Source organism: Acinonyx jubatus, chromosome A2, assembly GCF_027475565.1.
Source record: "Acinonyx jubatus isolate Ajub_Pintada_27869175 chromosome A2, VMU_Ajub_asm_v1.0, whole genome shotgun sequence".
NCBI lineage: Eukaryota > Metazoa > Chordata > Mammalia > Carnivora > Felidae > Acinonyx > Acinonyx jubatus.
In genome coordinates this window covers 29031003-29043835 of record NC_069383.1, presented here as the reverse complement: position 1 = coordinate 29043835, position 12833 = coordinate 29031003, and the positions used below count along the sequence as shown (strand labels likewise).

General features: G+C 37.8%; 1 protein-coding gene and 1 long non-coding RNA gene across 16 annotated transcripts in view; both read right to left on the bottom strand.

The window, feature by feature from the left end:
* Positions 1–12833, bottom strand: part of CADPS2 (calcium dependent secretion activator 2) — a 535106-nt gene that overhangs the window by 78244 nt on the left and 444029 nt on the right. For all 15 annotated transcript variants that reach the window (XM_053218157.1, XM_053218160.1, XM_053218152.1 and 12 more), the window contains one exon: positions 1597–1753. In XM_053218157.1, coding sequence (XP_053074132.1) covers positions 1597–1753 — 157 coding nt within the window. The remainder of the gene's footprint in view (positions 1–1596; positions 1754–12833) is intronic.
* On the bottom strand, positions 4553–8930 carry LOC128314730 (uncharacterized). Its single transcript, XR_008296688.1, has 2 exons — positions 6218–8930; positions 4553–5986 (listed from the first exon to the last, which is right to left on the bottom strand). It is a non-coding gene; the product is annotated as an uncharacterized LOC128314730 (long non-coding RNA).

Sequence of the window (12833 nt, the reverse complement as noted above, 5' to 3'; positions counted from 1 at the left end):
AACAGTTTTATCAGAGACTGAAAAGGATGAACAACAAAGAAAAGTAAGATGTAACAGAGCAGAGTGAGGAACAAAACCGAAAGAGTAAGTTTTTTAGTTAAAAAAATTAAAAATGTTTGAGAGAGAGAGAGAGAGAGAGAAAGAGGGGACAAGGAACAGGGGAGGGGCAGAGAGGGAGGGATAGAGAATCCCAAGCAGGTTCCATGCTGTCAGTGCAGAGCCCGACCCAGGGCTCAAACTCATGAACTGTGAGATCATGACCTGAGCTGAAATCAAGAGTCGGACGCTTAACTGACCAAGCCATCTGGGTGCCCCAAGCGTAATTTTTTTTAAAAACAAAGATAAATGTAACGACATGGATTTAAGTTTAAGCCTACAAGTACATAATAGTGATGTCCTGGAACGAGGGCAGTAAAAGGATCTGGAGTTTTAAGTTACAGTAAGTTTGCAATGTATCACAGGGTGACTGAGTTCCTTGGCAAGTTAGAGCAGCATGAGCTGCACAAAGACAGGGCAGAGGGACAGCACCTTTCCTGGGGGTCTGGGTTACTCAGGCCACGTTGTGAGCACTGTGCTCTTCACAGCACCACACTCCAGAGCAATACTGAAACATGGACTGAGGTCTATGCAGAGGAAGGTGGTAAGAGTGGTAATGGGCACAGAAACACTATCATGCGAGAAAGGACTGAATGACCTAGCAATAATGGCTCAGAGAAGAAAACACACAATAGTACAAGGCTGTTACATCGATCGCGTAGAACAAGTCAGAAGCAGAGGGGAGGGGGCGGCAGAGATCAACTTGGTCTATAATGGGAAGAACAGGATAGAACAGGTAATTGGTGACCCGTGATCACTGCAAGTGTTGAAGCAAAGGCCGTCAGTAGTAACCAAACTTGGGTTTAAGGGTACTTTAAAAAGAATCATCATAAGAAAGGCCTAGGAATCTGTGTGTTAAGAAATGTCCCCATGAAGTTCTGATGTAAAACTAGGTTTGTTCTGGCTTCTAGAAGACCATGTACCAGAAAAGTTGTAGAAGTTGTTATTGCATTGGAAAGAAATGTCTCAATAGAGGACCTTTACATCCTCCTAAATTTCTAAATACTGAGAGAGCAACCCATACCACACAGCAATATTACACCATCATTACGGAAGTGAATCCCTCTCAGGCAAACAAAACTGTCAGAATGCATATTAGTTGAAGCCTTAACATAGCATGATTCTTAGAATAATGGCACATTTCTAAGTTGTCTTTCAGAGATGCAAGTATTCTCAAGTGCTTTAGAAATGCTAACCTCTGAAGATTTTCTGATTCACAAGGTACAGCGAAGATGCCTATAATTATCAGTTCTTGATAAAAGCAGAAGGGTAGAAATAAGAGGAACTTCAGAGGCCAGTGGAGAAATCTGGGCATATTACTGGTTTCCCCCAGAACCCAGCTTGAAAAAGTCAGGGAGACTGAGAAAACATTAATGTTATCAATGTCAATCTTGTTCAGTGAGTATGAGAGCTCTATAAATACACATTCACTCACACAACATTCTCTTCATTGACCTTCCCCTCCCCATTTCATATACGAAAGAAAACGCACGTGCTTACTGTCATTTCTGAGGAAATTATTAAGTAGTTGGAAAAGAGGAAAACTATCCCAGGAGTCTTGTGGTTGGGCCTCCAGTGCAGTATCCATATCCACTGTGAATAAAGCCCAAAATTTCTCTGCATGCTCTGCCAATAAATCAGGCCACCAGGCAAATGCCTATAAAAGGATAAATAAATAATGTAAAATTAGATTACTTCTTAGAAACACACACAAATACCCTGCCACCTGAAAACATGTCATTAAAAGTGAAATTGTAGAATGCTATAAAATAGGATATGTAACATATTTAAAAATAAGTCTACTCACAGAAAAAAGCGATAGTAGAAATACACAAAAACATTCATAAGTAGTTATACTTAAATTATGAAATAGATTTTTTGTTTTATATTTTCAAATGTTATATATTAAACATGTATTTTTAAAGTGAAGTGATAAATGTCATTTTGCATTTTAATTCTATTTTAGATTTCCTATTTCATTCAATGCCAAATTTGCTTATTTAAAATTTGTGCATAACATTTTTTCTCACATTTAAAAAAATACTACTTTTTTATTTGTAGTACTTTAAAAAATAAATCTAAGGTGTAAAGCTAAAATATACTTTCAAAGGGAGGGATTTCTTAACTCTGATGTTAATTAGGTGCTCCAATGGTCTTTGTCGTAACTAGTCTTCCATAGTCTCTCTGATGCCCAGCATTTTAATTTTGCAGGTCTTGGCATTGTATATATGACTATATATGTGAAAATTTTAATTTCTGCCTCTTAATTAGACAGTAACACTACAAAGACAAGTCTGTATATGTTCTATTTATTATTTTATAGTCAGCTGGGCATTTTCTAGTGCCTTTCAGGTCATGGCAATATTCACTTTAAAAAATCTGCTGTTTATCTGAGTGAAAATAATATTTACTTTCTAGAAAGTTCTTGAAAACCATGTGGTCTGACCATGGACCACAGCACCAAGACTGCCTGCCCATGGAATCCAGCAGCAGGCCCAATCTCCCATGGTCCCTACCAACCAGCCCACCAAGAATCTCTTAATGGGAATGATTAGTGAAGGGTTTTCCCTGAGGAAGCCAGTCTGTAGAGACTACAAGAGATGGCTGCTTCTTCATATGTGCAGACACCAACACAAGTCTTTAAGGACCATGAAGAATCAAAGAAACATGATATCAACAAAAGAACAAAATAAAGATCCAGATCCTAAAGACATGGAGATTTGCAAAGTGCCTGAAAGAATACAAAGATATCATCTTAAAGAAGCTCAATGAGCTACGAGAGAACACAGATGAACAACTAAATAAATTCAGGAAAACATTAAAAAAATGAGAAGTTCAACAAAGAGACAGAAACCATAAGAACTAAACAAATATTTTAGAACTGAACAATGACTGAAAAATTCAACAGAGAGCTTCAACAGAGTTGATCAAGAAGAAAGAATCAAATCAATGAACTTGAAGACAAGTAATCTGAAGTTCTCCAGTCAGAGGAACAATAACAACAAAAGAATCAAACAAAGTGAAGAATGCCTACAGGATTTATGAGGTATCTTTGAATAAACCAGTGATAGATATTATGGGAGTCCCAAAGACAGGAGAGAAAGGGAAAGGGGCAGAAAGCCTTTTTAAAAGAAATGGTGGCTGCAGCACCTGGGTGGCTCAATCGGTTAAGCGTTCGACTTTGGCTCAAGTGATGATCTCAGTTTGTGGGTTCAAGCCCCATGTCTGGCTCTGCACTGACAGCTCAGAACCCGGAGCCTGCTTCGGATTCTGTGTCTCCCTTTCTCTCTGCCCCTCCCCCACTTGCACTCTGTATCTCAAAAATAAATAAACATTTAAAAAAATTTAAAAAAAAAAGAAAAGAAAAGAAATAGTGGCTGAAAACCTCCCAAACCTGGATAGGGAAATGGACATCCAGATTCATGAAACCTAAAGGACACCAAATTGCTTGACCTAAAAAAGTCCACACCAGGACACATTATAACTAAACTGTCAAAAGTCAAAGAGAATTTTGAAAGCAGCAAGAGAAAAGTAATTCATCATATACACCCCCCACCACCTCACCAAAGCTATCAGATTTCTCAGCAGAAATCTTGGTGGCTTGGTGAGAGTGGTAAGATACATACAAATGCTAAAAAAAAAAAAAAAAACAACAAAACACGCCAACCAAGAATACTCAGCAAACTTGTTCTTTAAAAATGAAGGACAAGTAAAGACTTACCCAGACAAAAGCTGAAAAAGCTCATTACCACTAGACTTGCCTTTACAGACAAGTGCTAAAGGGCATTCTTCCAAAGTGAAACAAAGGATGCTAAACATTAACACAAACATATATGAAAATATAGGGGTGCCTGGGTAGTTGAGCGTCCTACTCTTGATTTCAGCTCAGGCCATGAACTTGTCATTTTGAGCTCAAGCCCTGCATTGGATTCTGCACTGATGGTGCGGAGCCTGCTTTGGATTCTCTCTCTCCCTCTCTTTCTCTACCCCTCCCCGGCTTGTGCTCTGTCTCTCAAGAAAGAAATAAATAAATAAACAAACAAACAAACAAATAAACAAATAAATATTGGGGCGTCTGAGTGGCTCGGTTGGTTAAGTGTCCCACTTTGGTTCAGGTCCTGATCTCACAGTTTGTGAGTTTGAGCCCCATGCCAGGCTATGTGCTGACAGCTCAGAGCCTGGAACCTGCTTTAGATTCTGTGTCTCCCTCTCCCTCTGCCCCTCACTCACACACTGTCTCTCTCTGTCTCTTAAAAATGAATAAACATTAAACAACAACAACAACAAAAATATATGTGAAAATATAAATCTCACTGGTAAAGGTAAATACATAGACTAATAGTAATATAATACTATAATAGGAGTGAACAAATCACTTTTAATTCTACTATAAAATCTAAAAGAGAAAAGTATTTAAAAAAATTTTTTTAATGTTTATTTTTGAGAGACAGAGAGAGAGAGAGACAGAGAGAGAGAGAGAGACAGAGAGAGAGAGACAGAGCATGAGTGGGGGAGGGGCAGATAGGGTAACACAGAATCCGAAGCAGGCTCCAGGCTCTGAGCTGTCAGGGCAGAGCCTGACACGGGGCTTGAACCCACAAGCCGTGAGGTCATGATCTGGGCTAAAGTCAGACACTCAACCGACTGAGCCACCCAGGAACCCCAGGAAAGTATTTTTTAAAAGAAAAAACCTCTGCAATTATTAGTTTATTAGTATCACCCAGGACTCAGATGTTCAGTATTTCTCCTGAAATTACACAAACAAATGCAAATTGAAAGAATCCAAGTCAAAATTATATAACAAAACAGCACTCCACCACAAAAGCCTGTAAAATTGCATACAAGAACACTATTTTAAAACACTGGCACTTTAAGAGAATGATAATCTCAAAAACCACAAAATTGCCAAGTTCTTCCCTAAACTGCTAAGTAGATAAATATGACTCTAATGAGTGAGTGTGGGTTTTATAAAGAAAAATCAAATCCAAATCAGATAACTCATACTGAAATACAAAGATTGAAGTGTCTACTTCCTTTAGGTCTATTTGATTTATATAAAGAAGCAAACTATGGTATAGGTTTTAAATGTGCCATACATTTTAGAAGTTGGCCCAATGAATTAAAAATACCTTTAATGGAGCATCAAGCTTCCTAAGAAATCCTTATGTACATAAATAGAAGGCATTTACAGTCAGCACTTTTTTTTTCCCCTAGAGCCTTTGCTAGATCTAATGTCAACAAAAATTTTAATATGGCAGTCTTGTATTTTAAGCTCACACTTTTGGGGATACGTTCTCAGGTCTTCTTTAATGTGGGAACTACAAATTTAATACATAGTAAGGGGAGTTAAAGAACATAGAGTCCTCATGTAAACGATTAGAACATACTTTTCTCCTAGTCCTTCAAGGATAGACTATCAAAATGTTTGAGTCTATACTAATCCCATGCTTTGAAAAGACTGGTTACTCTGTTTTGTAAATGTAACTGGGCTATGTGAAGTCTGATGTCAACTGATCAAGATGGTAAGTTTCAGTTACGGATAAAAACTGTCTGAATTCAACTTTTATTACCCTCCTCATGAGTATGAAGGGTGTTAACAAAAGGTTTTTACCATAAAAAAATTTTTAATAATGACTATTACCAGAAAAATTTGTTAATGGATACACAGTATAGAAGGTCAATTCTCCCATCAATGGCATAACGTAGGTGTGTGTGAGTGGGGTAAGTAAAAGTGTAGTGTTTTAAATTTAAGTTGTTACCACTGTTAAAAGGTGTGGAGTCCAATTAAAAGGTAAATCCTTACCTAAGAATACTTACTTTAAGTGTAAATGAATTAAACTCCCCAATCAAAAGACACAGACTGAATAAATGAATAAAAAAAACGGGGTGCCTGGGTGGCTCAGTCGGTTGAGCGTCTGACTTCAGCTCAGGTCACGACCTCGCGGTATGTGAGTTCGAGCCCCATGTCGGGCTCTGTGCTGACTGCTCAGAGCCTGGAGCCTGTTTCAGATTCTGTGTCTCCCTCTCTCTCTGACCCTCCCCTGTTCATGCTCTGTCTCCCTCTGTCTCAAAAATAAATAAACGTTAAAAAAAATTTTTTTTTTAAAAAAAAAGATCCAACTCTATGTTTATGACACTTTAGATTTAAGGACACACCTAGGCTGAACGTGAAGGTATTGTAAAAGATATTCCGTGCAAATGGTAACCAAAAGAGCAGGGGTGGTTATACTTACATCGAACAAACAGACTTTAAGTAAAAAACTGCCGTAAGAGAAAAAAAGTGGGTCACTATATAATGATTAAAGAGTCAATTTACTAACAAGAAAGAATAATTATAAATATATATGCACCCAAGCTCAGAGTACCTAAATATATAAAACAAACACTGACACTCTTAAGGGAGAAATAGAAAGCAATACAATTATATTCGGAGACTTTAAAGACTACACTTCCAATAATGAATAGATCTCTTCCACACAGAAAATTAATAAGGAAACAGCAGACTTGAATAACACTTTAGACCAAATGGACCTAAAAGAACATATAAAGAACATTCTACCCACCAGCCAGAGACTGCACATTCTTCTCAAGTACACACAGAACAATACCCAGGAGAGATCCCATACTAAGTCACAAAAAAATTCTTAACTTTTGAAATCACCCCAAGTATCTTTTCTTACAACAGTGGAAGGAGATCAGAAATCAGTAACAAAAGGAAGACAGAAAAATCACAAATATATGGAGATAAACAAGACACTCTTGAACAGCCATTGGGTCAAACAAAAAATCATCAGGGAAATAGAAAATATATTGAGACAAACAAAAAATAAAAACACTATATACCAAAATTTATGGGATGCAGTAAAAGCAGTACTAAGAAGGAAGTTTACAGCAATAAACACCTATATTAAAAAAGTAGAAAGATCTCAAATAACAACCTCATGTCACACTTCAAGGAATTAGAAAAATAACTAAGTCTGAAGTTAGGAAAAAAACAAAATAATAAAGATTAGAGCTTAAATGAAATAGAAAATATGAAGTAATAGAAGATATCAATGATACTAAGTTAAATTTTTAAAAAGATAAACAATACCAAGAAAACTTTAGGCTAATAAAAAGACGATGCAAATAAAATCATAAATGAAAGAGAAGGCATTAAAACCAATGCCATGGGAATAAAAAAGATCAAAAGGGACTATTACCCAATGATATCTTGAATATTACACCAAAAGCACAGACAACAAAAGCAAAAATACATAAATAGGACTATATCAAACTAAAAAGCTGCTGCATGGCAAAGGAAACCATCAACAAAATGAAAAGGCAACTTATGGAACGGGAGAACATATTTGCAAAGAGTTTCTCTGATAAAGGGTTAATATCCAAAGTGTATAAAGAACGCTACAGCTCAATAGCATGAGAACCCAAATAATCTGATTAAAGGATGGGCGAAGACCTGAATGGACATTTCTCTGAAGAAGATTGACAAACGGCCAACAGCCATATGAAAAAGTCCTCAGCATCATTAATCATACTTTGATTTTCGAATGCAAATCAAAACTACAATGAGCTATCACCTCACACCTATCAGGATGGCTATTATTAAAAAAAAAAACACAAAAGATAAATTTTGTTGAAGATGTAGAGAAAGGAGAACTCTTGTATACTGTTGCTGAGAATGTAAATTGCTACAGCCATTATGATAAACAGTATGGAGATTTCTCAACAAATTAAAAATAGAAGTGCCACAAATCCAGCAATCCTATATCTGAGTATATCTAAAGGAATTGAAATCAGAATCTCAAAGAGATATCTGCATTGTCCTGTCCACTGAAGCATTATTCACAATAGCTAAGACATGGAAGCAATCTAAATGTCCACCAGCAGATGAATGGATAAAGAAAGTAGGGCATTGATATACAATGGAAATTCCTTTAAAAAGGAGGGAAATCATGCCATTTGCCACAACCTGGTTAAATCTAGAAGATCTTATGCTGAGTGAGATCTACGCTAGTCAAATCCTTAGAAGCAGAGTGTGGAGTGGTGGATTCAGACGCAGAATGGCTGGGCGGAGTGTGAATCAGGGATGCATTAGTGAAAGGTGCAAAGATTTCATTATACGAGATGAACAAGTCTTAGAGATCTACTGTGCAGTACAGTGCCTAGAGTTAACAGTGCTCTGTTACATACTCAACATTTTGCTTCGAGGCTACATCTTGTGTTAAGTGCTCTTATCACACTCACACAAAAAAAATAATGTGGATTTGTCTGGCTACGGCATCTCAGTTCTGTTTTAATTTGCATTTCTCTAATAATGAATGGGTTTGAATATTTTTTCATATCCATAAGGGCTCTCTTTATACTGTTTTTAGTGAATTGTTTTTCAGGTCTTCCCCCCCTCCCCAGCCTAGAAAAAAAATTCTTTATTAAATAAAGTCTGTACTCAACGTGGAGCTTGAACTCACCACCCCAAGACCAAGAGCTGCATGGTCTATCTACTGAGCCAGCCAGGAGCCCCCTTTCTCCCCCTTTTAAAATTTACCTTTTGGTAGTGTGTTAACCAAATAGATACAAAATATTTACACTTCTGTGATACAGAAGTTTCCATTAGTTCCCAATTAGAATTAATCACTTAAAAAGGATTCATCATGGGGGTGCCTGGGTGGCTCAGTTGGTTAAGCCTCCAACCTCAGCTTAGGTCATGACCCCATGGTTCGTGAGTTCGAGCCCCGTGCCAGGCTCTGTGCTGACAGCTCGGAGCCTGGAGCCTGCTTTGGGTTCTGTATCTCCTTTTCTCTCTACTCCTCCCATCTCTCTTTCTTTCTCAAAAATGAATAAACGTTAAAAAAAAAAAAAAAAAAAAAAAGGATTCATCATGCTATAGCCAGAGAAGTCAACGTTTACTTTCAAGAACTTTCTAAGAACATGTGATACATGGTTGTAAAACTTCATTTAATTTCTTCAAATGTAAATTAGATTAAAACAACATTAAGTGTCAAACCACAAAACAAAATGGATTATAAAATATCAACCCATTGGGTATTTTCTTAAAAACTTGTATCACAAGATAATGTCCAATTTATTAATACAAGTATTATTTTAAATGTTTTATTTATTTTTGAGAGACATAGAGACAGAGTATGAGTGGGGGAGGGGCAGAGAGAGGGAGACACAGAATCTGAAGCAGGTTCCAGGCTCTGTCAGCACAGAGCCCAATGCGGGGCTCGAACTCACGAACCATGAGATCATGACCTGAGCCGAAGACAGATGCTCAACTAACTGAGCCACCCAGGCGCTCCACAATTTATTAATACAAAACATCGCCATGTAATGAATTAATGGATGGCAAGTGTAAGAAAGCATTGCCTACAGGAAGAATACAAACAGATGTGAGAGTTAGGGACATTTAATGCCCAGCTCGGTGTTTAGGACTTGAACTTTGCTGCTACAAATATATAAACGTGAAAAACTGTTGGAAATGGTATGCTTTATGTCATGAGCTATTGCTCTTTCAAAATATTATCTTTGAATACTTCTTAACTATCTACTTAAATGGGTATGTGACAGGGGCGCCTGCGTGGCTCAGTTAAACGTCCAACTTTGGCTCAGGTCATGATCTCATGGTTCGTGGGTTGGAGCCCCACATCCGGCTCTGTGCTGACAGCTCAGAGCCCGGAGCCTGTTTCAGATTCTGTGTCTCCCTCTCTCTCTGCCCCTCCCCCACTCACTCTCTGTCTCCCTCTGTCTCCGAAATAAACAAACATTAAAAAAAATGGGTATGTGACAAATAATATAAAAGTAAAAAATAAAAGTGTCATTTCATTACATATGTCTTACTCCTATCTTTTAGAGCTACAGCAATGACTGACATAAGAGGAACCGGAGATTCCTGACTCTAGGCGCAGCAGGATAGAAACTCAAGCAAAAATGCGGTGCTGCAAAGAGGGACTTGTGGTCTTACTTGTAGTTCACAACCAGTACTTTCACAAAATTAAAATTTTTAATCTCAAAAGATTAAGAAAGTAACCATCATGTTATGTCAAGGATTGTTTCAAGGCTCAGAAAAATTTACAGAGCTCTTTTTAAAATGAACTTGGAAGACAAAGCCACGGTAGGGAATGAAATAAAATGGAACAGAATTTTATCTAAAAAAAATAAAAAGTAACTTCAGGATGGCAAGATTTTGCGATCAACTCACAATTTTCATTATTTTTACAGAAGTGTACTTCTGTGTCTCAAACTGTATTCCTGATGAATGTAAGCCAATCTGTGATGAACGCTTATTGTTCTCCTAAGATGACCAGAGAAAGCTTTAAGCAATCACAGTCTTTGAAAAGAAAAAGTAAGGGTCAAAGGCCGTTACCTTGAGAACAGAGTGGTTTCCACACCTACCCACTTACTTTTTTGCCATCCCCCTAGGTGGCAGTCATCCCACCGTGGACTGTAAGAAGAGAGGCTGTACGATATCCTCCCTCAAGGACCACTTTACGGAGGATTGTGGAGGTTCCATGGCGTCAAGATCTCCACCAGGGAGGAGGAAACCCCACCCAGAAATGTAGCCATCTGAAGGGCACCAATCAAGTCATGATTACCTGGGTTAAAGTTATCTTAGCATTAGAGCTAAGCCACTAATTTTTGTATATGAGATGACAGAGGCAGAAGGTAATGCTGAATTGTTTAAGAGCGAAATACAAAACTTGATTGTAATCCTTCAGCCATACCATTTCTACCAACATTCTAACAACAAAAAGATCTTATACAGTGAAAATGATGTATGTGACAAGGTGATAATACTTTGAAAGCTGTGTTTGTTTTCTAAGCATAGTTGAAAACAGTGCAGGTAAGAATGGACACTGAAACTAGAAGTGAGTACCAATCTTTTGCACTTAGTGGTGAGACTTGAGTGCTCGTGGACAAATCAGTTCCCTCGGTGAATTTCCATTTCCTCTTCTGCAAATTGGCAATACTTCTCCTCACCTCCCTTATTTATTTTTTGAGAGAGAGAGAGAGAGAGAGAGAGAGACAGAGAGAGAGAGAGAGAGAGTGAGCGAGCACAAGCAAGCTTGGGAGGCACAGAGAGAGAGGGAGAGAGAGAATCCCAAGCAGGCTCCACACTCATCATGGAGCCTGATGTGGGGCTCGATCCCACAACCGTGAGATCATGACCTGAGCCAAAATCAAGAGTCAGATGTTTACTTGAGCCACCTAGGCGCCCCTATTATAAAGGCTTTTTATACATTATATTATTTGATCCTCAAAACAACCCTTCCAGAAAGGTAAATGGCATAATTATCCTTGCTTTCTATGTTAGCAAACACAGAGAGTTTACAGAACTTGCCCAAAGTCATACACTTCGTAGGTGTCAGGACAATAATTTGAATCTCAGTCAGCTGGAGTATAGAGACCAAGCTCTTACACATGTAGATGCTTCTTAATCAACAATACTTGTCCTCCTATCTGTATGTCTATCATGTTGTGCAGATCAGACCACTGTTAATGTCTTCCGGTTTTTTCTTGCCAGAACATCTATTAATATTCCTTTATGTCTTTTCTAATTTATTTGAGGTCAGAAGCTTTTGATTAACTTTACCCTAAAAAATATAGTTAAAATTTATAATTTACAAAAAAAAAAGATAACTGCATAAATGAGCAAAAAACAGTGAATCTGATTTTGAAATGCACTATGTGCTCATTTTTTTTTCCTCAGGAAAAGATCGGTTTGCAATCCTGTATTTTATAGACAATCTTGAAAGCTCTGGAGACAAGTCTAGTGTCTGGAAGATCCGCCAGCCCCAACATACACACACACAGAGAGCAATGTAACACTAAGGGGCCATATTCCAGAAACACGTACGCTCTTTTGAGGAACCAGTAGAATGGTCTAGAGGACGACACCTAAACCACTGTCAACCTAGCCATAGGTTTTTTATGGCTCTTTGGATTCAACAAAATCTCTCCCTCATTGGATTCATACATGAATATAAATATTGAAATAATCAAGAGAGAAAGCAAACTGAAAATATTTCAAAGCATATCTTAGGGAAAAGTACTTTTCAGAGGAAAGTACTACTCTTATTATTATATAGTATTATATATATTATATACACACAGTATTAAACATTACTAAATAATTAACAGACATTTTTGGTAGGCTATTGATGTTCATGGAATTCCATTTGAGAGTCACTGCAGCAAATGGAACTCTGTCTCTATAACTTTGCCATCTGAAAGCCACTTGCTGGTTATCTTCTTTCAAAATAAGGGACATTTGTTGGACCAGAGGCTAATCTAACCCAATAGTAAAACCACTCTAAAAAATGTTGGTTTATCTCACTGGCTATCGAGATACAAATACTACGTAATTAGTACTAACTCAACGGTTGGGATTATTGTAGTTTAGTCAGTAGTCGGTAGGAAGCAGATCTCGTTCATGAACAAATAACCGTACTTTAAGATGCTCCTTGGATGTGCATGTTAGTGAGAAGAGTAGGGTCACACACAAAGCGGCAAAATAAATGGAGAAAAAAAATCAAATACCCTCTCTCTTCACGTTAGAATCCATCCAGAAACATCATCTGGTTCAGATACTGATGTTCATATGAGTGAGTGTATGCACAAATACATGTGTCCACCCTGAACTCCTTTCCTGTCCTGCCTCCGTTGCCGGAGGAAGAGCCTGGGACACAGCCAGCTTAAGCACAAGAAGAATCGCCGATGTGCAGTGAACTGAGAGCTAT